This window comes from Sinocyclocheilus anshuiensis, unplaced genomic scaffold (assembly GCF_001515605.1).
Source record: "Sinocyclocheilus anshuiensis isolate Anshui unplaced genomic scaffold, SAMN03320099.WGS_v1.1 scaffold194, whole genome shotgun sequence".
Taxonomy (NCBI): domain Eukaryota; kingdom Metazoa; phylum Chordata; class Actinopteri; order Cypriniformes; family Cyprinidae; genus Sinocyclocheilus; species Sinocyclocheilus anshuiensis.
In genome coordinates, this window is record NW_015546074.1 from 522242 (window position 1) to 550225 (window position 27984).

Consider the following 27984-nt stretch of genomic DNA (forward strand, 5'->3'; position numbering starts at 1 on the left):
CCTTCAGAAACCATTCTAATATGCTGATTTATTATCAGTGCTGGAAACTGTTGTGCTGCTTAATATTTATTTGGAACCCGTGATACTTTTCAGGATTCTTTGATGAATAAAAAGTTTAAAAGAACAGCATTTGTTTAAAATAGAAACCTTTTCTAACAATTAAAGTCTTTACCATCACTTTTTATCAATTTAACACATCCTTGCTGAATAAAAATGTTAAAGGTGGGGTAAGTTATTTCTGGTAGCCAATGTTGATATTTCAAATCACCAAAACAAACACGCCCTTACCCCAAAAGGGTCTTGCCCCTATTTTGATAGCTCCGCCCCACACATGTACGCAACACAGGCAACGATTAGTTCTGTGAAACAAAGCAAAACCAATGTTATACTAGCGACTAGCGGAGCGACAAAATACTATAGAACTCATTTTAATCAGTGATGCTGTCTACACTGGACGCGGCGCGACACGACAAATCCCCGACAGGAAACTGCTGCCGCGTTCTATTTATGACGTATTGACACAAATTTCAAATGATTTTCAACGGTCTCTTTGTCGCTCGCGTCCAGTATACTAGACAGACTTTAGTTGTTGCGGCGCAGACACGGTGTTACTCACCTATCGAGAAGAAACAAAGCAACCTCGGCGTCCGATCGCAGGCCTTCCGCTCTTTGAGTTCTCTCCAGCGCTGGAAAGCTGATCCGATATTTACACGGGTCCTACTTCTTGCCTTAAGCCTTCTTTTGTCGACTAGCGGAGCGACAAAATACTATAGAACTCATTTTAATCAGTGATGCTGTCTACACTGGACGCGGCGCGACACGACAAATCCCCGACAGAAAACTGCTGCTGCATTCTATTTGACGAATTGACACAAATTTCAAATGGTTTTCAACGGTCACTTTGCTGCATCTAGTGTAGACAGACTTTAGCTGTTGCGGCGCAGCGCGACAAATGACGCGACCTTCAGACTGACGGCTGAAGGTCTGGAATCCATGGCAGCTTTCATTGGCCAAGGCACGTGAGGCCGTTTGACCGACATGTTCGACCAAGTTCGTTTCGTTCATTGTCACGTTTCGGGGCATGGAAATGTCGCCACAATAACAGACCGGTGTGTAAAACTCTCGGACATATTTTAAAGATTCTATGCAGCAAACTTTTAATTTTTTCACATACTTTTGAAAATCCAGCATTCAGTTGATCCTGATAAGCGCTCATCATCACAGTTGTAAACACTTGTACACTTACTTGTTTCCCCTCTTCATCATCTCCACGCCAATCGCAACACGCTTTTATCAATGGGGCGCTTTTGAAAAGCGGTTGGTAATAATTTCTCTCTTCCGTTTTCTGATCCCAGCTGTAATGGCATTGTCGGGCCTTCGCAGATGCATATCTGCATGCTGGACTTGCCAGCACGCTGATAATGACTCATGTTGGCTCTGGTTTTCACAGCCGTGAATGTGAGAGAATGCTCACGTGGCTGTGGTCTGCTGTCACTGTTTCAGCCGGTGCCTACACACTATTCTCATTGAGGAGGTGGAACGTGGTGTGCACGATTAAAGTGTATCAAGACTTTCTAGTTTTTCTAATTTCTCATCCTATTTGTTTTTAGTTGACGGAGCCCTTGCAGGTCCAAACACCACCTGTTCCTCCTGGTCCATGTCAGCCGCCCAGGGTCGTAGGCAAACCCAAAGCGAGAGAGGTGCAGCTACGCTGGGGTAAGCGTTGCCTTTGTGTGTGTGTGTGTGTGTGTGTGTGTGTGTGTGTGCGCTTATTGTGTATAACGAATTAAGTATTTCTTAAAAGCATGTCATGTTTAGTATGTATTTAGGGTTAATTGGGGGTTGAAGGGTATATATACACAATCGTATAAAAGTTTGGGGTCATTCATTCAGATTATTTTTGTGTCTTGTCTTACCAAGGCTACTTTCATTTGATAAAAAATATAGTAAAAACAGTAATAATGTGAAATATTATTAAAATTTTAAATAACTTGAGTTTGAATATGTTTTAAAATGTAATTTAATCCTGTGATGGCAAAGCTGAATTATCAGCAGATGATCCTTCAGAAATCATTGTAATATTCTGATTTGCTGCTCAAGAAACATTGCTTATTATTATCAATATTGAAAATGGTTGTGCTGCTTAATATTTTTGTGGAAATGATACATACTTTTTTTAGGATGTTTATTTTTTCAGAAAGTTACTTTTGATCATTTTAAAGTGTCGTTGCTGAATAAAAGTGTTCATTTTCTTTTTTTTCTCTCTCTCATTGCATCTGTTAGCGCCCCCTCTGGTGGATGGAGGTAGTGCAGTGTCTTCGTACAGCGTAGAAATGTTCGCTCCCCAGGTGGACGAGGGCTGGGAAGTGTACCAGGGCTCTGAACTGGACTGCACAGTGGGAAGTTTACTGCCCGGCAGGACCTACGGCTTCCGGCTCAGAGCTGCCAATAAAGCTGGGGTGAGTGTAAGCTTTACAAATGTCACTGATATTATTTGTTTTTATAGTTGCTAATAATCTGTTCTTTTCAAAGAATGTGCCACATATAATTGACTAACAAATTGTTTTATATTTTATTGGTGTTCAACAGTACGGCCCTTTTTCGGAGCGGTCTGAGGTCACGACCGGTCCAGGGGCCCCTGAGGTGTGTCGGCCCCCTCATGTCACCTGTAAATCACCGACATGTGCTGTGATCAGCTGGGAGGTGAGAATATCCCATGATGCAAAGTATTCTTTTGTATCAAGGAAGTCTTTAGTAGCTTTGAGAGGACAGTGAATTTAGGGTGTGTTCACACTTGTAGTCGGTTCGATTGGTTCATTTGGTCCGGACCAAAAAGGAAAATGATACATTTGGTCCTGGTCTGCTTAGTGTTCACATTGGCATTTTTGACACCGAACCTAAAGACATAGTGATACGTTCACAACCTGATTGGTCGTCTTGAATGACATCTAGATTGTGACTGAACTTACCGAACCCCAAACAAAAGGTGCGTTAGACTTAAAGCGGCGCTGCGGGTGTATGATATCAAAGCACCCATTAACCGATCGGTCTGCTCAGCGCCGCTTTAAGTCGAACACACCTAATGCCGTCTGCTGGACTAAGTGCACTCATTCTTGCATGTACATATCATTTTATTTTCACCACCTGCAAACTCACAAGGAGCTCATAAAAGGCACTTTCCCTCATCGTTGCTCCACGTTTGCCCTCTGCTCATTTTGTTTTGTTTACACCGCGTCGTCAAATCATGTCACATAGCGTCGCATCTTGTCATTACTTCCTGTTTTTGGTCCGTGTTGCGTTCATATTTCATTCGAACCGCACCAGAGTTCGTTTGGAAGCGGGCCGAGACCCATCTTTTTAGCGGTCACTGTACGCTTGTTTGGTTCGCACCAGGGTTCGGAAGGCAGCGTTCACGCTTACTCAAACGAACCGCACTAACAGAGCAATCGCATCAGAGTTCGTTTTAATCGAACCGAACATGACAAGTGTGAACACACCCTTAGTGAATTTCTTCATTGTGAGTGAATTAGGGTTATTATTAACTAAAACCATATAAAAAAACTAAACCTATAAAAAACAAATTAAAATATTGCTTAAAATAAACATTTACTGAAAATAAATTAAAATAAATATAAAATAATAAAAAAAAAAATAATACAATTTTAAAAAATCAGAACTGAAATTGAAACAAATTACTAAAACTTTACAATTAAAATGTTTGCTTTGTTTATTTGTTTTGCTTCTTGTTTTGTCTTTCACATTTGATGTGTTCTGCATCCATGCAGGCCCCTCCCTGTAACGGAGCGGCAGTGTCAGAGTATCGCCTGGAGTGGGGGGCGGCAGAGGGCAGTATGCAGATGTGTTACACCGGTGCTGCACTGTCCCATGAGATGAAGGGTCTGCTGCCAGCCACCAACTACTTCTGCAGAGTACAGGTGAGAAACGCTCTCATACACACTTTTTCATCTGAATGTTTGAGCTGTTGGTGAGACTGGTTCTGCCATGTGAAACTAACCAGGAAATAGCTGTCTGCTGACTGATTATGCTTTTACTTCCTGTGAGCACAAATATATCAGCTTGTGTCATTCAAATGAGATATTGGGAAGATTGCCAACTTTACATTGTCAGTGCCACCCAGTGGCTGAGAGAGACAAATGCTTTTTTTTTTTTTTTTTATAATAGCTGTTTATTACTATATTGAGGGCTGTTATGCACTAATTGCTGGCTGAAATTTTGTTCAATTAAATTATTTTGGTACAATTTGTAATTGTAATAAAATGTTCCATCCCTGAATGTTTCTGGTGGGACAATTAGCAGATTTACAAAAGCAAAACAGTTCAAATTCACTTTTCTTAGGAACTGAATTTAAACTAAAATAATGTTGTCAATTATTAAATTCTGTGATTGGTGCTTTACATTTTTATTGTCCACTTTCTTTGTGCATTTCTACACTAGTCTCGTCCAATGTTTTACTTTTGTATTTGTTGTTGTTGTTTTTGTTTTTTTTTTGTGAAGAGTTATCATTATTGTTGGTCCTGTATTTTTATAGTCTTGATGATTCCTCTGCTTGTTCAGCTAGAATCAACCACACGATAGTTAAAGATTAAAGCTTTATTTGCCGTTCACGTCAGGCCTGTTTGAAATTTTAGTCTCTCACTGACTGTGTGTGTTTTGTGCCTCAGGCAGTGAATGTGGCCGGTGTGGGGCCCTTTAGCGACGCTGTGCTCTGCCAGACACCCTGCTCTGTGCCAGCGCCAGTCAGCAGCGTCCACACTCTCCGCGAGTCAGAGATGAGAGTGGAGGGCAGCTGGACCACAGAGAGGGGCGAGGACGAGGAGGACGAAGAGGCCAGACCTCTCCTTTACTCTTCATCCACCTGCCTGGGGCTACGCTGGGAGGCACCGTGTGATCACGGTTCAGAGATCATGTCATACCTGATCGATCTGGGTGAAAGACAACCCATCCTTACTGGGCCCGTAACCAAATACATCATCCAGAACCTGCACCCCGACACCACCTACAGGTACAATGACATCTCTGTTATAGAACAGTAGCAAAAGTAAACATACAGCGTGACCAGTGTAGTCCATTTCATGAACGTATGGCTCTTATGAACCTTATGAACTGACTTTTATAATTCCAAAAATGAGCATGGATCTGAAAGGAATGAATGTGTATGAACGAAAACTGAATCTTGTGCTTGTGTGTTTGAAGGATAAGGATCCAGGCTCTGAATAGTCTGGGAGCAGGACCCTTTAGTCACACCTTTAAACTGAAGACCAAGCCACTGCCACCCCTCCCTCCACGTCTGGAGTGCACCGCTTCCAGTCATCAGACCCTCAGGCTCAAGTGGGGTGATGGCCCGGCCAAGGCCCAACCCACTGATTCCCTACAGTACCATCTCCAAATGGAGGATAAAAATGGGAGGTTTGTGGATGCATTTTTTTGTGCTTTGCAGTATATTTTAAAACTGTGTCCTAACCAGGCATGACAGAAGATTCAAGTCATTTTCTCTGAAAGCGAAATGCTAAGATTAGCCAGATACACAAATATATACCGTTCAAAAGTTTGTAGTCGGTAAGTTCTATTTTATTTTATTTTTTAAGGAATTAATACTTCTGTTAGGCAAAGATGCATTAAACTGATCAAAAGTGACTTTTAAGCAAACACTTATAATGTTACGTAAGATTTATATATTTAAAAAAAAAAAATTGTTTTCTGAACTTTCTATTTATCAAAGAAACCTGAATAGTGGTTTCCACAAAACTATTAAGCAGCACAACGGTTTTAAACATTTATAATAATAATAAATGTTTCTTGAGCAGCAAATCAACATATTAGAATTTTTTCTGAACGATCATGTGACACTGAAGTCTGGAGTCTTGCTGCTGAAAATTCAGCTTTGCAATCACTGGAATAAATTACATTTTAAATATATTAAAATAGAAAACAGTTATTTTAAATTGTAATACTATTTCATAATATTACAGTTTTTTTTAATCTAATAAATGCAGCCTTGGTGAGCACAAAAGACTTCTTTCAAAAACATTTAAAAAATCGTACCAACCCCAAACTTTTAAAAGGTGGTATAGTACAAACCTGCAGTGTGCAAGGGATGTGTTCAACTTTATAAATGATTCAAATTAGAATTATTTTTACATTTTTATTTATTATCCATTAATCTGAAACTCACTCAGGTTTTGTGTGGGTCTGCCTTCAACTGTTATAAGTTTATCATATTGTGTATTTTGTGACTTTATTAAGGTCAACTCTATAACACTATCTCTGTCTCTCTGTTTTTGTCTCTTCCTAAAGGTTTATATCCTTGTATAAAGGACCCTGTCACACTCACAAAGTGCAGAGGCTAAATGAGTCTACCTCATACGCATTCCGCATCCAGGCCTTTAACGAGGCGGGCGAGGGGCCCTTCTCCACTGTTTACACCTTCACCACCCCCCGCTCCCCCCCTGCACCCCTAAAAGGTACAGCATCCCAACTGCAGCAGCCATACACTTGCCCCAAAAACTTCCATTGATTCATTTAGTTTGTTGAATTTTCAGTCTTCAGTGTCACATGATCCTTCAGAAATCAGTCTAATATGCTGATTTGCTTCAAGATTTCTTCTTATTATCAATGATGAAAACAGTTGTGATGCTTAATATTTTTGTGGAAACCATGATATGTGTTTTTTCAGGATACTTTGATAGAAAGTTCAAAAGACAGCACATTATTTGAAATAGATTTTTTTATAACTTTATAAATGTCTGTCACTTTTGATCAATTTATTGCAAAAAAAGACTTTGAATGGTAGCTTATGTATGATTTTAAATATAAATGATGTTTATACATTATGGAAGTATGGTAGTAAAATGCTAAAATGAAAACAGGCCTCATTTTTTAAAAATAGAAATATATATTTTTGGTCTTTATTGTTTTTATTTATATTAAACAGATGCGCTTGAACTTATATTATAAGGGAGCTAATTTATGTGCATAAATAACAATAATTGTGCAGCTCTGTTTATTGGCATGTTACAGCTGATGTTACATTAATTAATCAGTCTTGCACTCAAATAATTTAAAATTTATGCTCTTAGACAACAACATCCTAAAACACACATTTAATGTTCTGCAATTTGACCTTAAATATTTGTGCATGTAAGTTTAGTTCAGTTGTTCTCTTCATCTGTCTGTGTCTGTCTTCAGCTCCTCGTGTGGAGCGTGTGGACGAGTCGTGTGAGGTTTTATATTAAATAGATGTGCTTGAACTTATATTATAAGGGAGCTAATTTATGTGCATAAATAACAATAATTGTGCAGCTCTGTTTATTGGCATGTTACAGCTGATGTTACATTAATTAATCAGTCTTGCACTCAAATAATTTAAAATTTATGCTCTTAGACAACAACATCCTAAAACACACATTTAATGTTCTGCAATTTGACCTTAAATATTTGTGCATGTAAGTTTAGTTCAGTTGTTCTCTTCATCTGTCTGTGTCTGTCTTCAGCTCCTCGTGTGGAGCGTGTGGACGAGTCGTGTGAGGTGAGCTGGGAGACACTGCCACCTATGAAGGGAGATCCAGTCATCTACTGTTTGCAAAGCATGCAGGGAAATTCTGAGTTCAAACAGGTACCTACATCACACTATATCATCTGCATGTATGAGTTTAAGTAGAAAACAGCTCACCAAACACCAAAAACTGTCCATTTTAACCTCAGTGAAGCATCTCAATTTAAAGATTTCCATTCACCGTGAAGCAAAAGTGTCTCAAATGTAGGTTCGCGCTTGTAAGCTCATTACACCGAGGTCACGGCTCTCAGCAGGTGCGCTCAGCAGACAGCAGGTGGTTGGATGAATATTATTATAGCATAATGGCGATCCAGTGGTCATTACTTGAACGGTTTAGTGACAGTTATTACACTTAATGTTAGAGCCAAATCAAATCTATCCTCTCACATTTGTGCTGTGATTGTGCATGCTCTTTATTCTGACATCATTTTGTGACACAATGGCCTTCGTAACCTTTATCAAGACCTCCATAAATGTTAAGAAGCACCAAAGCACAAAATAAAATAAGTAGGGTTGGTGCTTAAAATGGAAATACTCATAAACTCATTATATATTCATACCCTTATGTTGTTCCAAACTTGCTTCTGAGGTCATATGATAGCTTTGTTTGAGAAACAGACCGTAAATACAAATCTCAGTTGCGCTGAATTTAAAACATTTAGACGTGTTATGATTGATTGTGAAATGCATTGGGAACTTTTGCATTGAGAACACGCATGTCAAACTTGCCACAAACTTAGGTAACACTGTATTTTGCTGTTACATGTTACTGTCCTTGTTAAATAGCCAGAAACTCACTGCACCTTGAAAAAAGTCCAAAATGAGGTGCGGAGACTGAAACATCCAAATAGACAAACATTCAAAAAGAAGCCTGCACGCTCAAATAAAGAATAAGAAACTTTCAATGTAAGATGAAAACCACTACTATAATGAAAAAGCAGCAAACGTTTCGGTCACGTGACACTTCGCAGTGCCTGGTTACAATACTTAGTGCAGGAGACTTGTAACACATTACATGTTCCTACTGCTGTAGAAGACTACGTGTGGAGTAAATTATGCATAATTATACGCAACTAACCCAAAACCAAACCCTAATCCTAACCCTGTAGTAAGTATATGTAGTTAATTAATATTACTCAGTACGTAATTGTATAACCATACTGTAACAATGTTATCTTAAACTAAAGTGTAACCCAAACCTGTGGCACCATATTTAAATGCATAATGTACAAAAACAGATGAGATTTGATTACTTACTTTCATTTATTTATTGGGTCTCACAAAATATATTGCTTCAGAAGACTTTGAATGCTACTTTTATGGTACATTTATAAAAAAATATAAAAAAAAATACTTGAACATTCTGCAAAACATCTCCTGTTTTCATCACAAAAAAACGCACTAATATGGATTTGGAAAGACATGAGGAATAAACTATGACAGAACTATGACAGAAATTTCATTTTAAACGTGGGTCCTAAGGGACCCACTGGAGAGCCGGGTAAAAACATCACCCAGCTGTCTGTAGTTGCAGTGTTGAATTCCTAATAGTCATTGTCACTAAATATATTATCGCTGCACTGTATGTCAGACGGGACCCGGCAGAACTGTTTGATTTAACTTAAAACCACTCTACCGTGAGCACCTCCGTGGGCTGCCTCTGAGTGACTGTAGATATGAGCGTAATGGAAGGGTAAGTCTCACTGGCTCTGATTCATCACCCCCTGCTGAGAGACGCTGTAGGAGACTGCAGGCATGATGGGAGGCTTGTGTATTTGTGTTGATGCAGCCCACACACACGTGCGGGACTTCGTATTCATATTCTCATGTTCTTCGTACATATTATTTCTCTGCTTAAACATTTGCATCCTTAAAATAGACTTCATCAGGTCCTTCCTTTTTAGTATAGTATCTCTATGAAATGAATGCAATGCTGAATATTGTTCTATACAAATTATGTTTATCTAGTCAAAAACTAGCAAATTTTAGGTCTAAGCAAACTATGATTGTTTTTCATTTGAATTGTGCGCAAAATGTGCAAAACAATATTTCTATTATATACACTATTAAATTAATCCATTGACAGTATGACAGTGAAATAAAGACATTTACGTTGTTCCAAAAAATATATATTTTAAATAAATGCTGTTTTTTTTTTTTACTTTGTTCATTAGACAATTACAAAAAAAAGTTTCATGGTTTCCACAAAAAGTAGCATAACTGTTTTCTACATTGATAATAATAAGAAATGTTTCTTGAGCACCAAATCAGCATATTAGAATGATTTCTAAAGCATCGTGTGACACTGAAGTAGTAGCTCCTGGAAACTCAGCTTTGGATTACAGGAATAAATTACATTTTGAAACATATAAAAAAAAAACATTTTAAATTGTAATAATATTTCTGTATTTATGATCAAATAAATGCAGCCTTGGTGAACACAAGACACTTCTTTTTTTCAAAACAAAAAAAAATAGTGCATATTTATATAATACTGCAATATATTTGTGTTTAGTTTTTAATTAAATATTTAATTGTCGTCTCTAATCCTTTCAGATCTACAAGGGCTCAGCCACTTCCTATCAGCTCCCAAACCTGAGCTCATCCACGGAGTACCGATTTCGCGTCTGCGCCATCCGGCAGTGCCAGGATGCCCCTGAAATCATCGGGCCCTACAGCTCCACTGTCATCATGCTCCCACCTCGTGTCGACACCCCCGGGGTCTCTGGCACCACGGGGTCCAAAGCAGCCGAGGCCCAGAAGCCAAAACGCAGCCTGACAGACGAACAGTTTTCTTTTCTCATCATCGCCCTCTTGGCCGTGACCTCCATCCTCATCGCGGTCGCCATCCAGTACTTCGTGATCGAATGAGCCTCGGCCCCGCATTACATCGTCAAAACAAGTTTTTGTTTGTTGATGTTTGTTTTTCTTGCTTTATTTTTCGTTCAGGCACCAGCGTCGAGGAGGGAAGGATTGAGAAAAGGAAGTTGTAGAATCACTTCACCCGATCTATTGTTCTATCTTTCCGCTACCCGCTGTCCCTTCCGCGCATGCTGTCGAAAGAACGCCGTTCCCTCCGTCGGACTCGGAGGGCGATTTATTGAAGGATCAGCAATGAAGCTTACTGCTCGTCGCATACTCATCTCGTACCACTTCATTTATTTGTGTAGCTGTAGTCTTTGTTATTTATACGTATCATTTCAGTTGTAAACTGTTGAGTGTAAGTTTCGTTCAAAGCTAGCTTGGTGGTTGCGTCGCTCACCGGTTTGCTATCTTGGGCCTGGGACTTGAGGGCCAGTGACTACACCGTCGACGAGGGGGTACGGGCGAGCAGAAGGCCTGCCGGGGGTTCTGAGCGAAGTCTACGAGTCCACAACTTAAAAAAGGCGAGGCGAGACTGATACCGCTCAAACTGGCGAACGTTGATTTAGCACTTTCCTCGGAACTTTTTTTGATGTTCAGAATGTGTAAAGGATGCAAAAATAACTAGAGAAATGCTATTATATTTTTGTACAGTATGATACAAGGACCTGAGATTCTGGCTTAGTATGGGGGAGTAAGACTATGACTATGAATACCAAACTAACTCAGCTTAATAGTTATTTTTACTATCATGTACGTATACTGTAGCTTGTTTTTACAATCAAGCAGCTGCTTTGCTCCAAAATATTGTCGTTCAGCACAATGTATGCTTCTCGGAAACCTTTCCTTCAGTCGTTACCTTTGCACCTTAGTGAGAAGAGAAAAAAATAAACTTATCGAATGCGTCTTGATCTTGTGATGCGTTTTATGGGACATGTTCTCCAGTTGTGCAAAAGCCCTCAATGTGTTTTGGCTGTTTTTAAAAATGTAGTACCACGAAATTTGTTCTTGAAATGGTTTATTCAGCCAATAATCATGATTTCCAAAAGTCATATTATTTTTCTAAATTTCTCTATTGTTATTATTATTTTTTTTTGTTTTAGAAACCAAATTATCACATTGTGTTAACCTTTACTTTTAGCAATATTACTTTTTGATGTAATCTTGAGAGTACTGAATACAGGACTAAATATTAATTTTCAGATATCTTTTTTCTTGTTTAAATCACACATTTAAACTTTATTTTTATATGGAAATAAAACCTTTAAGTTAACTCTGTCCAGCAGAGAAATTAAGAAAAGTGCAAGAAATGAAATGCAAACAGCAGTAATGACTTGTGTTAATCCTACATGTACTTCCTGTGAATCGAAATGTTTGCCTTTTTCTCTGTGTTAAAGTCTTGTGACTGTCAGCGCTGTGACAGCAGCATGATGGTCTGGTCGTAGGGTTTTGTGTCGTGCTTTGGTTATGGGCATATGAGTGCTGTCAACAACTGTTAACAACTACAAGTAACTTGCAAGAAGTCTTGGATGAAAATGAATTACATGATTTGGTCTAATAGATATACTGCAGATGTCTTCTGTTTGTCATAGAAGGGGGAAAAAACTCAAATTCCTATTTTTGATAGTGATAAAATGTCATTTGCGAAGTGTGCCATCTCCCCACCATGGTAGGTGTTTGGTTCTTGGGAGAAAGAAAAACTACAAAAAAATCAATAAAATATGCACAAAAAAAAGAGACCATTTTTATGTAATTTTAATGTTTGCAGTTACCTCATACACCGTACATTCCAAAACAAAAATTTGTTATAGTATACATACTATCAGACATACCACTTTAAAATGTTCTTTATCAGATAGGAAATGTATAATCAAATATATGTATCTAAAGTGTGTCTGTATAGTTATGATATCTACAGACGGATCCATGCACAATAAAAGATTTATAATTCTTAATTGTCGTCTTTTACTGCATGTTGCCATATATGTAGATTCATATCACTATGCTAATGTTTTTGTATGTAAAAAAAAAAACACAGTATATGAATATATTTTTCAGTCAAGAATTATTGGTTTATTGGTTTTTAATTTAAATTTCTACCCCGGAAGAAAATCTAATTAATATAATAATTCCTAAGACATTGTTTGTTTTTGTTTTTTTTCAATGAAACTGGTTAAACTGGTTTTTCAGTGAAACTGGTAAAAACATGTTTTCAGATTTTGTGTTGATGGTAAGAGATCCAGACTTCCTGACTAGACTGTGCACTAACCAAAAGCTCATTCCTCCTGCCCGGTTCAATTTCACCCACAAAGAGCAAGCCACTCCAGACAGATTGTCTATTAAATTAGATTATTCTTCAGCACCTGAATCAAGTGTTAAAGCATATTACAAATACATTAAGATGATCTAAATGTATTTCTCTGTAATGTTTCAAAACAGATTTGAAGTGAACACAATGCACCTGCCACACCAGGAGCTTCTTTGTGCATCAACATACAGTTTGAATTAAGATTGTTAGACATTGCCAATGTTAATATTAATTAACTGTTTGTAAGAAGAAAGAAAAACACAGTTAGGTCATACCTTTTATTCAGTTTATCTTTTGAACTGAAAAAAAAAAACATGCTTGTTGAAATTTAAGTATTTCTATAAAAGGGTACATTAGACTTTTTGAGAGATGCTTGGGTCACAGCTCTCATGTTTCTTCATTAATTAGGTTTTCATTTTAGATGTTGATTTGACAAAATGACATCACCTTAACCAAATTAGTGAAATTACTCAAAATAAATATTTGAAAAAATATTAAATATAATTTATTACAAATCTTTAATAATATTTAGATACGATTATATAGCTTATATATTAGCTTTAGTAATTCTGTTTGTTTTTTGACGTGTCTGTATATAGGTTTAAAGTTTTTTTTATATTTTATTTTATTTCAAGTAACGGTTTCCTATGTTTTAGTTAAACTGTAATAGCCATGCTTTATGCTTTCTTAATTATAATTCTAAGAGAATTCCTAATATGATTTTGATTTAAAGATTGGAATTTATTTCATTGGATAAAATGTAATAAATACTGATATGTAAATAATGTAATTCATATTAGTAGACAGTCAAGGATCAAGAGCTGTTCATTTAAATGCACACATTGAAAGCCAAAGCCCCACCTCTCACCTCTATCCCTATCTGTCTACTGTCTCCACCTCTTGTGATCTCACTATTTAATTAAGAACGGGACTAAGTGATATTCTGCACGCACACCGTCGGGTAGAGGTGATGCTCTCATCTCCTGCAGCAGAGCACCAGATACAACGTCCACAGGTCTCGTCTTTTTCATCTCCTGTTCAAACGCACCACCTCTTTGGTTCCACCTTCCCTGATGCTGAAAAGGACTTTCAGCGAAGGAGTCGCATTAGAGTTCTTCTTTCTCAACCTCTTTTAAAGGTCTTTTGTACACTTACCACAATATCTTAGACCTTACCAAGAGGCACCTGCAGACTTGCATCAATATGGAGGACCACCATTGCAGAGACTCTCTCTTCCCAACCTCCACCCTCATTCCTGTCACCACCATTTGCATCCTGCTCTTCATCATCGGGATAACCGGCAACACCATGACCATCCTCATTATCAACCGCTTCAAGGACATGAAGACCACCACCAACCTGTATCTCTCCAGCATGGCCATCTCAGACCTGGTCATCTTCCTCAGCCTCCCCTTCGACCTCTACCGCCTCTGGAAGTACGTACCCTGGGTCTTTGGGGAGCTGGTGTGCCGTCTATCACACTACATCAATGAAGGATGCACCAACGCCACCATTCTTCACATCACAGTGCTCAGCATGGAGCGTTACCTGGCCATCTGCTTCCCTTTCAAAGCCAAGGCTGCCATCACCAAGAGAAGGGTCAAGTATGTCATTCTGGCTCTGTGGGGCTTCGCCCTTCTGTCTGCTGCACCAGTGTTCTTCCTGATGGGCGTGGAGTACGAGAACGAGACGATGCCTGACCCGGCCACTCGGCAGTGCAAGCACACACGCTATGCCATCGAATCGGGGCTGCTGCACACCACTATCTGGGTGTCGACCGCCTACTTCTTCTGCCCCATGTTTTGCCTGCTCTTTCTGTATGGATCCATCGGTCGAAAGTTGTGGAAGAGTCGTCATGAGCTTCATGGGCCCAATGCAGCAGCCAGACAGAAGGTTAACAGGCAAACCGTCAAGATTCTGGGTGAGTGGGTCTTGGGAAGTGTTAAGGCTGGAATACACTACGTGACTTTTAACATCAGAACAGATTTTGAAACACTAGGCATCATATATTTGCAGACTTTGAATATGGTTACAGTGGAAAAACTGGGCATCATACACTAAACCAGGAGTGTCCAGTCCTGTTCCTGGAGGGCCACTGTCCTGCAAAGTTTAGCTGCAACCCCAATTAAACAAACCTGAACAAGCTAATCAAGGTCTTACTAGGCACAATAAAAACTTCCGGGCAGGTGTGTTGAGGCAAGCTGGAGGACAGTGGCCCTCCAGGACCGAGTTTAGACACCCCTGCACTAAACGAATGAGAATCACACAAAAGACTTTCAAGTCATTCTAAACTCGTAAAACTTGAGTAGAAACATAAACGTTGTTGCTAGGAAGCAGCATGACAATTGAAAACAACATGTTCTAAAATCGGCTCAAAATATCAGATATGTTTAAAATCCTTCGACTGTATGGAATCTTGAGTTTGAAGCTAAAAAAAAAACAGAGTCTGTGCCCCTCATACACTACGTGATTTTCTGTGAAATCTGTCAACTCCAACCGCCCAAAATCTGGCAGACTGTCTCAGACTTTAGGCAACTAACATCGACTCATCCAGAATGCAAATCAGAGTAAAAATCTAAGCTTAAGTCATGTAGTGTATTTCAGCCTTTAGGTAACAGCCATAGACAGTTGTGTTACAGTTTCGAGATCTGGACAAGCCCCTTATGCCAAGTATCAAATCTTGTAGTGTAAACTGTCATGGAATATTTGTGCTTGAAAAGATGTTGTGACAAGAAAGAGTCTCAAATCTCTAATCATGAGAGATTTTGTGATCAAGTGTGATTACTTCAGTTCATGCTAACGATTTTTCTCTGGCTGATCATTAAATGGGTGAAAAAAACTAAAACCATATAACTTAAACTGAAGAAGAGACCCGAGCAATTTTTAGAGATTAGAATGTCATCAGGCTTAAAGGTAGTCTCTTTTGACTTTAAGTGAGCATCCACAACACCCCTAGCCAATGTTGCAATGCTAAAAGCATATAGAACATTTTAACAATGCTGTAGTCAAGACCAGCTCATCCGATACTGAGTCCAGGCCAAGACCTGAGTTTGTTGAGTCAAACTTAAGCCGAGACCTGAAGAGGGTCTATATCATTTTGAAAGTACAAATATTCTTTCCTTTGGCATGATGAAGGCTAGTTTTACATCGTCACTTAAACCTCTGCAGCGCACACCAGTGTGTTCCGGTCTAGAGACACAATAACACAAAGCAGATCATATGTGTGAGTCGGCACAGACCACAAAACATATTAAAATATGGTCTTGGACTCGAAACAGACTTGAGTCCAATACGGCACCCTAGCCTCAAGGTGGCCTGCAAGAGGATAGCTGTAACTCTTTAAGTTATATATGTTTGCACTGTTCATCTCAAACTTTGATATGCTATCCAATGTCTATATGTTACAAATTAAAGTTGTTTTGAAATCTACAACTTATTACAAATAATGTTAAGTGCAAAGAATGTTGTTGTTACGATCTACCCCACTACCAATGTGAACTGTAGCAATCATGTAACTCCATTTCTACTTCTAACTATTGAATAAATACATAAAGGCCCGGTTTCATAGACAGGGCTTAGCCTAAACCAGGATTAAGCCATAGTTCAATTAGGACATTTAAGTAATTTTTATAAACGTGCCTTAGAAAAAGCATTGCTGGTGTGCATCTTGAGACAAAACAAAGGCACTGATATATTTTAAGATCAGTCAGTGCAAGTTTCTTTCATTTTAAACAGCTCAGATTTACATTTTAGTCTAGGACTAGGCTTAAGCCTTGTCTGCGAAACCGGGGGAAAGTGAAATAGATCAAATAAATCTTGATTGTATTCCCTTAAAACAGTTTTTATCTGTTCAAATTATTTGTATTTGTAGACAAAGCTCTTTCTGTTCTCTCAGGAGGATGTGAATAATTGCAATTTCATCCCTGTTGATTATTTCTAAGGGGTAAAACATTGCCCATTCTTCCGCATTTAAAGTTACTAGGGTGAGACATGAATATTGCCTTATCTAAATTAGTACCAGTAGAAACGTGTTTGCAATGTAAATGAAAGGTGTCAAATTGTGAGAGAAGTAGTTGACAGATCTTGCAAATACGTAACATCTTGTCTATTCATCAATCATGTTCATTTATGTTTGATTAGCAAATGTGGCTGTTTTGTTTATTAGAAGCCTTCATAAATCAGTCTAAGTACACAAACACCCGGACAAATCCCATTATTCTATTAACCCCATGTCCTGTCCCCCTTTCTTCTCCTAGCTGTTGTTGTGTTGGTCTTTGCCATCTGCTGGCTGCCTTACCACATCGGTCGGTTCCTCTTCACACACGTGGATGACTACCACACCGCCCGCCTCAGTCAGAACTTCAACGTGGCCTCCATGGTGCTCTTCTACCTGAGTGCCTCAATTAACCCCGTCCTCTACAACGTCATGTCCAACAAGTACCGCTCTGCCGTCAAACGCCTCTTCCTGTTGCCCCACAGGCGCCAACACGGACCCAACCGGAGACATATCTCGACCCGTGATGACATTACCATGTGCACAGAGATGTTCAATGGGGTGAAAGAGACCATGATGACAGAGGAGGGCTTACGGTAACATCATCCTGGCTGAAGAGGAGCACAGGAACCTGGGAGAAGTGAAGAAGCTGTGGGCTTATTGGATAAGAACTGGAATAATTGGTGTGACGGAAATGAAAAATGAGATTGGAATTGACTCACATTATGAGTGGAAGCAGCTTGTGACAGTGACTGTGGCGGGGGAAATGACTCATAAATGAAGGGTTTCACACGAATGCATAATATCACAGTTATTACACTGTAATGATTGATCACTGTAGTGATAATCATGTTGTCTAAATCAATAACGTAAAATAGGTTTTATATATAACTACTTCGTCAATGGAAATATTGTGACTAGAATGATACTACTATTATTTGTTTTTATATTTGTTATTTGTATTTTATGTACTTGTGTGAAATTATTATGTTTTGCTCTGTTGGATATCATTTGCTTGCACATACTCATCAATTATAGTATTAATACAGTATGTGTATTGTATTGTAATAATTTAAAAAAAAACTGTAATATTAGCGTAATAGTATTGTGTAATCATTATAATATAGTGTATTATGTATTATATATATTATCACGTAATCATTATGATATAGTGTATTATAATCATTAAATAATATAATATTATTATTTTATAGATGGAAAGTAGTTTACTAGAATGATTAGATTTTGACATTTTCATAATATTATTTGCTATTATATTTGTTATTTGTATTTTATGTACTTGTGTCAAATGATTCTGTTTTGCTCTGTTGGATGTCATTTCCTTTGCACATACTCGTATCAATTATAGTATTAATACAGTATGTTTATTGTATTGTAATAATGAAAAAAAATATGTATTAGTATAATAGTATTGTGTAATCATTATAATATAGTGTATTATAGGCTATATAATATAATATTATTTAATAGATGGAAAGTAATTTATTTTCTGTGGCTTTTGAAACTACATTGAAACTAAGATATTGAATGATATTTTTCAGCAGTAATCTAAATACAAAAAGTGAACAAAAAAAATAATAATTTAGTTAGACACTAATACTAATAAAGTGTTAACCCTGTTTCATTTGTTGTGCTGTTTAAACTTTTCTTTCTAATTTTTTATATTTTAATCTCTTTTTTTTATGTATTTTTAGTCTTTTTGTGAGTTTATATTTTTTATTTATGTATTTACTTGTCTTATTATTTTTTTTTTACCTTAAGTCTAGCTCAAAGTTACACCCTTTATTTTAAGCCCCACAAAATATGACATTTTATTTTAATTCAGAAATTTAAAAGAATGTATTGAAAAGATATGTATTGAAATCATTTTTGCATGAATTGCATTAGTAATTTTGACTTAACCTCTCCACTGTCTTCAAGAAATTAGCTGAACAATAGCAGTGCATTTCCAGTGGGGGGAGCCACTATCTTATATGATTAACTAAAGAAAAAAGAAAAGAAAATTGCGTACCTTTTGGGAGTTGAGAGCAATATTTTGTATTCATAGAATAACAAGTATTTAATTGAATCAAATTAAATAAAATATTTAATTAAATATATCTAATAACAATAATTTAATTCATATTTCATTTTTTTAACAGTTCATGGATTCAAATAAAAAAGAAAAATTAATGAATACCAGACAAGATTTGCATGAAATTATCTTACAATATTTGGTTTATAATGATTTGTAGCGTTTTCATACACATTCAAATCCCAGTAACTATGAAACCTTGTTTGTAGTTTAGGTCTTCTAGCTTTATTTAAATTTGTAGAATTGTTCAATATTTAAATATTGTTCAATATTTGAACATGCATGCTGTAAGTATATATCTATCAGTCTGTGAGAACAGTATTTAAATAGTCCAGCTGTTTTACTGCCTGCATGTATTTTAATGATACAATACTGTGTGAACTGGTGTGAGATCATTAATACAGGTTTGTTCCCACATGACTGAACTATCTGGTTAGATGTCAGGAAAGAAGGGTCACAGAAAGCATTGAGACATTATTTCCTCCGTCAGACAACCATGCACTATTATCAGGACTCAGCCTTGTTGTGTTCCCCTTTGGCCAGCCTCTTGACAGAGAGCTTGTTTGCTCTGAGCTAATCTCAAACTGGTATAAAAAAAGGTATAAAAAAAGAGGAGCAACATATTATCACAACATAGCCTCGAAAGAAAGGGAACTCTGGATTTGGGTCACCTTGTAATTGAACTAGCCACTCAATGCTATTCTTGACAAACAGATTCTAGCAGACAAATTATTGTTCATTATAAAACTGATAATTCCGGTCTTTGATTATGATTGGTTGAGCTGCGTCCGAAGCTGTTGTATATTATTCTAGAAACATACACCTGTGACCTCATTACATCAGTATTATTTCGCCACTGCGTATGTATGTTGGCAACCATTCTACTGTATTACTGTGCCAAAAAAAATATCAGATTTTTGTGGTGAATTTTGACTTCTTGTGTGGGCTAAGAGCAAGCACGTTTTATAAAAGCAATAATCTCCACACCGTGTAGAGCCTAACACCCCTTAGCTGTTCTCAATTCACTGTAAACCACAGCTTGTTGGGGCTTATTGTTTTAGTACTTTAGTATCTGACAGCCTACACATAAGGTATGTTTACATGCACCATTTTTATCCAATCCAATTTCAGATTTTGAAAGATCTGTTTGTATTAACCCTAAACGTTGCAGTCTGATTGACAAATTTGTTTACATATGCATTACGTTGTTTTTTTTTGGTAACACTTTAGTATAGGGACCAGTTCTCACTATTGACTAGTTGCTTATTAGCATGCCTATTATTAACATATAGGAGTTTATTGAGTCAAAAATCATAGTTAATGGTTTGTTAATAGCGAGGATTGGACCTTAAAATAAAGTGTGACCTTTTTTTTATGTGTAAAACCATTAAATTAGTTTAAACTAAAATGACAGGGAGGATAGGATCCAAATGCAGTGATTTTTTAATTAAAATAAAACAACAAAAGTAAATCCCTGTTACAAAAAAAGAGATTCTAAACACAAGATAAACAGGATTAATATTCAATAAGGACAACATCAGACAAAGACCATTGGTGCATCTGAAATCTTGTACTGAGTAGGGACTACATTTGAATTTGAACTTTTCTTCACGAAAAAAAGTAGGTTCTATCTATATAGTATGAATATGGATATGAAGGAAATTCGGAAATACTACACCCACCATGTCGTTATTATCATGTGACTTGCCAGCGTCAGTTGCGTTGCTTCACTTCCATTTATAAATTCTCTCCCTTGACCTCATGGGATAGTACAGTGTCAGTAGGATAATAGTAGGTCATCCGGGTACTTTTTGCCTTCTGTTTTTTGAATACAATAAATTCAGATATGCGTCTCTTTTTTGCATACTATTTAGTAGGAAGTATTAAATTTCAGATGCAGCGCAACCATTCGTTATAAATGAATTAACAGGGGCTTGAAAAAGGGACAGGTGAAAGTAATTATTTTCTATGGAAACTAATGAGGGTAACTATGAAAACTAGCAAGGTAGGCAATGAAACATACTCGGTTACTAACGTAACCTCGGTTCCCTGAGATACAGGAACAAGTATTGCGTCTGCTTAAGACGCTATGGGGAAAACTCAATTTTCTCAGAATACTGAAGCCTTTTCAATAATGCAGTGTAACTGCACGGCCATTGGTTCGTGCAGTGAATTAAAAAACGAACCAATGGCTCGGCAGCGGAGCTGCACGAGCCTATGGCAATGAAGCCCGCCAGAGCCCGCCAGAATGGGCGGGGCATCTAGCTATATAAGTGGGCACTTCGCCATAGGATCCTCAGGTTACTTCGACTGAAGCGACGACTGAGTCGTGCAGCTACATAGCACGGCCAGCAACGCAGTACTCATTCCCGTATCTCAGGGAACCGAGGTTACGTTAGTAACCGTGTATGTTCCCTATCGATACTTCACTCGTACTGCGTCTGCTTAAGACGCTATGGGGAACCAGTACAATCCCGCCGTGCTATGCTAGAGGAAAGACTAATACTTAAACTTGCCTTGAGCACCAATTGGGGCCCAGAGGGACCAAGTATTTTGCAGGGAAGCCCCGCAGGAGGCAATAGAGCCAAACTCGCAGAGGTCGGCCCAGCGCTGAGTAATCGTTCCAAGAGATATTGTATAGCCTCGGAACCCAGAGGGGGCCAAGAGCATATAGTGAAGAAGGCAAATGCCTGAAGCACTGGTTTTGCCATATGCCAGACTAAGTCCGTTTAAGCAGAAAGGACCCGAGCCTGTAAGGCCGGAACATCCAGATTATAAAACCTGGTAAATGTGGACGGCGAGGCCCAGCCGGCCACCTCACAAATTTCTGCAATGGACACACCACTAGACCAAGCCCAAGAAGAGGCAACGCCTCTTGTTGACTGGGCTTTTACTCCCATGGGGCATTGTAGGCCCAAAGAAGAGTACGCTAGCGTGATAGCGTCGATTATCCATTTGGAAAATCTCCGCTTCGTGACCGGAGACACTTTGGTGCGGTCACCGAAGCATACAAAAAGCTGTTCTGACTGCCTGAATGGGGCGGAACACTCAATATATATTCTCAATGCCCTGACGGGGCAGAGTAAATTCAGCTCTTGGTCCTGCTCCGAAGGAGGAAGCACCAAAAGAGCTAATACCTGTGCTCTGAACGGAGTCGAGAGCGCTTTAGGTACATAACCATGCCTCGGCTTCAGGATGACCTTGGAGTCGTTGTGCCCGAATTTGAGGCAGGTGGGGCTCAACGAGAGCGCCTGCAGATCTCCCATATGCTTTACCAATGCTAACGCCAGTAGCAGAGCAGTTTTTGGCGTCAGGGGACGAAGGTCAATGGACTGTAGCAGCTCGAAGGGAGGGCTCTTCACAGCCCTCAACACCGTGGCAGGTCCCATGTAGGGATGATGATAGGGCGAGGTGGGTTGGGCATCCTAGACCCCTTCAAAAAACAAATGACTAGGTTGTTTCTGCCCACCGACTGGCCAGCTATAGAAGCGTGTGAGGCTGCTATGGCTGCTACATAGACCTTGAGAGTGGAGGGGGAATGACCCTTATCCAACAGCTCTTGCAGGAAGGACAATATCAGGAAAATGAGTCTGCACCGCGGGGCCGTACACCAGGCGGAGAAGACAGACCATTTAAGGGCATAGAGCCGCCTCGTAGAGGGTGCTCTAGCCTGAGATATTGTATTTCACGAGTTCGCACTAACATATAATTGGATTGAGCAATAAGTAAGCATATTTTGCGTGCTATCCAGAGGGAGGGCTCCAAGCTCGGGAGAGAGCCTGAACTCAGAGAACTCCCCCTATCCCTAAAATGGGATGAGAAATAGAATAAGAGTGAGGAGTTGGGGTGGAGGAGGGATGCTGGAAAACATTTGTGGGATGGAGGTAAGTTGGCTGTATATATGTAAGCTACGCATTGTGCTAGTTAAGGTGATTAACTAACGAGCTCCACCTATGCCTAATTGATTATCTGATCGTGCTCCTCCCGAACCTTGTTAATGAAACATAATTTATGCTCTCGGAGAGGTCCGCAGGCTCCCATCGAGAGGCCAGAGGTGCAGAGCCCACATCTCGGGCTGGGGGTGCCATATCGTTCTGTTTGCCTGAGAGAGGAGGTCTCGTCTCAGGGGAATGGGCCACGGGGCTGCTGAGAGCAGCCAAGACAGCTCTGTGAACCAGTGTTGGTTGCTCCAGAGCCGGGCCACCAACAGAACCTTGTGTTTCTGTTCCCTGATTCGCCTGATTACCTCTGGGATCGGCGAGAGGCTCCAACTTTGCATGAGGCCACGAGCTGCTGAATGGCCAGTGCACGTTCTGGTGTGACTACCACCCTTATTTGGGCTGAGTCGAGAACTGTTCCCAGGAACGATATCCATTGGCTGGGCAACAGTGCACTCTTGGCAAAATTGACCCTGAGTCCCAGGCATTCTACGTGGCTGAGGCGGAAGGATCTGTGAAATAGTAGCTCGTCCTCCGACTGGGCTAAGATGAGCCAGTCGTCGAGGTAATTCAGAATGCGGATTCCCATCTGTCTCAGCAGACTTCGTAAAAGTGCGAGGAGCTAGGGACAGTCCAAAGGGAAGGACCATGTATCGATATGCCACTCCCTCGAAGGCGAATCTCAAGAACCATCTGTGATGGGGGGCTTTCTGGATGTGAAAGTAGGCATCATTCAGATCCAGCGAAAAGAACCATTCCCCTGGGCACACTTGAGAGAGGATCTGTTTCAATGTAATCATCCTGAATGGCCGTTTCATGAGGGCGCGGTTCAGGTGCGCGAGATCGAGGATGGGCCTTAGGTCGCCCTCCTTTTTGGGGACGAGGAAGTAGCGGCTGTAGAAGCCTGACTCGCTCTGAGCTGGGGGAATCGTTTCTACGGCTCCTATCGTCAGCAAATTAATAACCTCGTTTTATTATCCCAAAAACCCAGTCTGGCACTCTGGGGATGGCCTGCCAGGCCTCAGCCCGCGTGACAAGGGGTTGGATTAATTTGAGTGGCTGGTCGCCGTACGGGGACCCCACACTCGTGATAAACAGAAGAGAAAATTTGCTCTCATTTGAAAATGCTTTCAAAAAATGCTTCGCTAGACTTAATGCTCTTGTAGCGAGAGCAGTCAGCCCCTGAGCGTGCTGCCTCAGTGTGGGCGTGGCCCAGACGCGTCCAATCTGAAGTTGTCAGTGATATTAATCATTAGTGACAGCATTCTCTTTTAATCCGCCTAAAAAGATCAAACCGCTCATTAGAAGAGGGGTACTGATGCTCTTTATGTGAAAACACACTGGCAGATCAAAGTGCTGCGCGCATTCTCTCAGATCCGCTCGTAGAGGACAAGGGGAGGGGCGGGGCCGCCTTCACTGAAGAAGACAAGCCGCGAGCAAAGCAGAGCGAGACATAAACTCTCGTAGTGAGAGCAGTCTGTCTCAGCGAGCGCAGCCTCAGTGTGGGCGTGGCCCAGACGAGAGGCACATTCAAATACGAAGCTGTCAGCAATATTGAATCATTGGTGACAGCATTCTGCTCCGATCCGCTTAGAAGGATTGAGCCGCTCAACAATCGAGAGGCGCCGATCCTCACGTGTAAACACACTGGCGGATCAAAGAGCTGCGTGGAGAATGATGCACGCGGGGGGTTTGCCGGCATTAAATCACTCAAGCCTGATCGCTCATCCCCGCGAGTTCGCCATTTCTTCCTCCGAGTAATCGGGAGGAGAGAAACACAAGAGCGGAGAAAGCGGGGCTCAGCGACACACACAAATGCGAAGCTGCCAGCAATAGAGGTGACAGCGTTCTGCTCCAATCTGCCTAGGAGGATTAAGCCGCTCGGTGTAACGATGGGCGCTGATCCTCACGTGTAACACACACTGGAAGATCAAGTAAAGCACGCTGCACGCATGATGTGTGTAATGAAATTGCTCAAGCCTGATCGCTCAACCCGTGAGCTCGCTGTTGCTTCCACTGCGGTAACTGGGAGGAGAGAAACATGAGAGCGGGGAGGCTGGGCCACCTTCCGCGAGCGAACAGGCTGTGAGCTGTGAGCGCAGCCTTAGCGACACACACACACAAATGCTAAGCTGCCAGTGACAGCGTTCTGCTCCGATCCGCCTAGGAGGATAGAGCCGCTCGATGTAACGAGGGGTGCTGATCCTCATGTGTAAGACCAGGATCGAAGTGCAGCGGGGAGAGCGAGCTCAGACCCGGTTGCTTAGTTCCCTGACTCTGCTGCATGTTTCTCTCTCCGAGGCTCGCTGGGAGGGGAGAAACGGGAGAGCGGGGCTGCCTTCATTGAAGGAGGTCTGCGAGCGGAGAAGAGCGAGACTCATGCTCTTGGCGAGAGCATTCCGTCTCAGTGAGCGTGCAGTCTCTGCGTGGGGGCTGCCCAGACAGGCGTCGCACTCACTGCATTGTGCAAGGTTCCCTGCACGAGCCACACTCGCAGCACGACATTTGCAACAACGTCGCTAGAAATCTAGCTCTTTTAGAACTTACCTCTTAGAAATAAGCTCTTTTAGGCTCGCCGGATGGCGGCAGGGTATCAGCTGGGACCGCGCTGCTGCGACGCTGACGGCGGCGGAGAAGCAGCGAATCAGCCGAGCAGAAGGTCGCTTTTTAAAATCTTCTGTCACATGACTTGGTAGAAGTGACAATTTCCTTAGAGGGGGAGCGACTCCAACTGTATCAGTTATAAAGTTTTCTGTGTTTTGCTCATTTTTAGAAGACTTATCTAACAGCGTAAAACGTAACATGTCCATACTGTAGTGTCAGTTCATACTGGACATAGATTTTATATACAGTATTTATTAAAATTCTTCCTAAATTTCAATCTTCTGCTAGCCATGTTGTTCTTTCCTTAACCGTTTAAAGTCCTCACTAACAAAAGTTTTTTTTTTTTTTTTTGTAAAAATATGTATATATATGTATATATAAAACAAAATTTATAAATAACAAAAATGTTTAAAATCTATCTTTGAAGAAGACTCACTATATTTAAAGGTAACAAAATTTCAAACAGCGTTTTTTTTATACATACAAATTATTTATAAAGTTTACATTAAAAGACTGTTTATTGCAGTATCAGGTTACATCATTTTGTAATTGTGTTAAACTAACACAATTACACAAAACAAATGTGTTAGTTTATACAAAAAATTTTTTAAAAATTGAGTTAATACATATAAAAACACAAAACAACACTTTCTCACATGTGAAAGGTTTTCCCATTTCTTCTGGAATTTAAATCTCGGCCGTTTTTACAAACAGGGGCTGCACCATGTTGTTGGATCTCGGAAAACTCATTGATTTTGACTGTGACAACACATTGACCATTCCAAGATGGCAGACGTGTTGATGTGCATATCTATGGTTCTATCAATATAATATCTTGAGGCCACAACTTAACATTGTGTGGCCATGACATATGGATGAACAATAGGTTAATATATTACTTATGTGATACTATGCTTCTTGCTATGCTACACAAGGCAACAGTATTCCTTTTTCTGTCCAACTAGCTTACATAACCATTTTTTTTTTAAACGTAACATTACTCACTTTATTAATGTCTTCACTGTACAGTTGTGCAGTTTTGGGGGATTTATGGTATTTTTTTTTTCTCAATCTTTTGGAAAACAAACACTTTTAAAATTAAAATAACATGAAATTTCAACTACAGCCACTAGATGGCTGCAAAGGATTACTCAATGGCTCATGTACCAGTCTCAATTTTTTCATTTAGATTTGTTTAGACATAAAAAAATATATATATTATGACAATATAAAGCTTAGCTTTTTTTTTTTAACTGAAGTATATATTTTAAATTATGTCACAATATTACAGTCAAATTTGAACATGTATTATGTCTGTTATATGTGTATGCATATGTGTGTATACATGTCTTCTAAGGCTTAGTTTTGTTGAATGTCTGAATCTGTTTTTCATCTATTTGCCAAACTTGTTTTAAACTATGCTGTATAGTTGTGTCTTGCAGTGTGTTCATCATCAGACTCCAAAATTAGTTTATTTTTAGTTATTAAAAAGCTATTATTTTATATGTTAATAATTGTGTTTTATTGACGAAATATTTCTGTTTGTCTTGTATATATGCAGATATATATATATACAGGCCCGGCGCCAGGACACACGACCTGGGGGGCTTTTATATTTCTAGGGGGGCCGAATTGATAATATTTTCAAGTGAACGCTCGAAATACATTATTTAGGTAGCACTTTACAATAATTAATTAACACGATAATACACTTTAATACATTAACTAACATTAACTAATAGAACCTTATTGTAAAGTGTTACAATTATTTGTTATTAAAGTATATATATGTTCACAAAAACACTGTTAAATTAAACAGAAAAGCAAGCAGGTGTGCATAATTTGGCGTGGCAGCCAATACAAATAATAACCGTTTCCTTACCTAAATCCTGCGTTTGGACTCACATCTGTGCTTCTGAAATTATTATCTTTTTCTATATAGTGTAGTAGTTAGCTTGGTCTGTGTCGTACGTGGCCGCTTGTCAAGCATGAAATACACAAGTTTAATTTAAATTCTGAATATATTATCGTATGCATGCAAAGAGTGCTCCCTTTAAATGTATTAAAAACTGTCACTCATTCATCACGATCTAACAAAGTTAGAATTGATTAGAAAAAAAAAACAACGAACGTGACTACACGATGAAACTTTTTTAATGTCTTTGTTAGAAAGAAGTTACGAGCATGATAGAACGCAGCACTGGACAAAGAACGGTGACTGGAGCGGTGAGTGCGTGGATTCCAACCTAAGCACCTCCGATTGGCCATTGCGCTTTAGAAATCAACAAACATGTCTGTGATTGGCTAAATTGCTCACCTCTGCGAAAATGCATTGTAAAATCATTTGACGCTTTCCAAAGCAGAAGGGCAGATAAACTGGATTGTTTGCCAAATCTGTTAATTTTGTTATACTATTTTTACGAAGAAAACAGATCCTAGACCAGGGATTATGGGCAGCTTTTCCAGCTAAAAGCCATCAGAAGCAACAGCAGGCAGTTGTATGAGTAAAACTACAGGTGCATCTCAATAAATTAGAATGTCGTGGAAAAGTTCATTTATTTCAGTAATTCAACTCAAATTGTGAAACTCGTGTATTAAATAAATTCAATG

The 27984-nt window shown here is 39.5% G+C and overlaps 2 protein-coding genes across 2 annotated transcripts in view; both read left to right on the forward strand.

Annotated features, from left to right (window-relative positions):
• LOC107699795 (fibronectin type-III domain-containing protein 3a-like) overlaps positions 1 to 11340 on the forward strand; it is a 62445-nt gene extending 51105 nt beyond the window's left edge. The window contains exons 17-25 of the mRNA XM_016501189.1: positions 1611 to 1716; positions 2284 to 2459; positions 2590 to 2703; positions 3786 to 3935; positions 4683 to 5023; positions 5215 to 5427; positions 6316 to 6482; positions 7512 to 7633; positions 10130 to 11340. Of these exons, the coding sequence (XP_016356675.1) occupies positions 1611 to 1716; positions 2284 to 2459; positions 2590 to 2703; positions 3786 to 3935; positions 4683 to 5023; positions 5215 to 5427; positions 6316 to 6482; positions 7512 to 7633; positions 10130 to 10444 (1704 nt within the window). The 3' untranslated portion in view covers positions 10445 to 11340. The remainder of the gene's footprint in view (positions 1 to 1610; positions 1717 to 2283; positions 2460 to 2589; positions 2704 to 3785; positions 3936 to 4682; positions 5024 to 5214; positions 5428 to 6315; positions 6483 to 7511; positions 7634 to 10129) is intronic.
• Positions 11341 to 13946: 2606 nt separating this feature from the next.
• Positions 13947 to 17366, forward strand: mlnr (motilin receptor). Its single transcript, XM_016501190.1, has 2 exons — positions 13947 to 14664; positions 17000 to 17366. Exons 1-2 carry the CDS (start codon positions 13947 to 13949, stop codon positions 17335 to 17337), a joined length of 1056 nt encoding a protein of 351 aa, XP_016356676.1. The 3' UTR covers positions 17338 to 17366.
• Positions 17367 to 27984: the final 10618 nt, after the last annotated feature.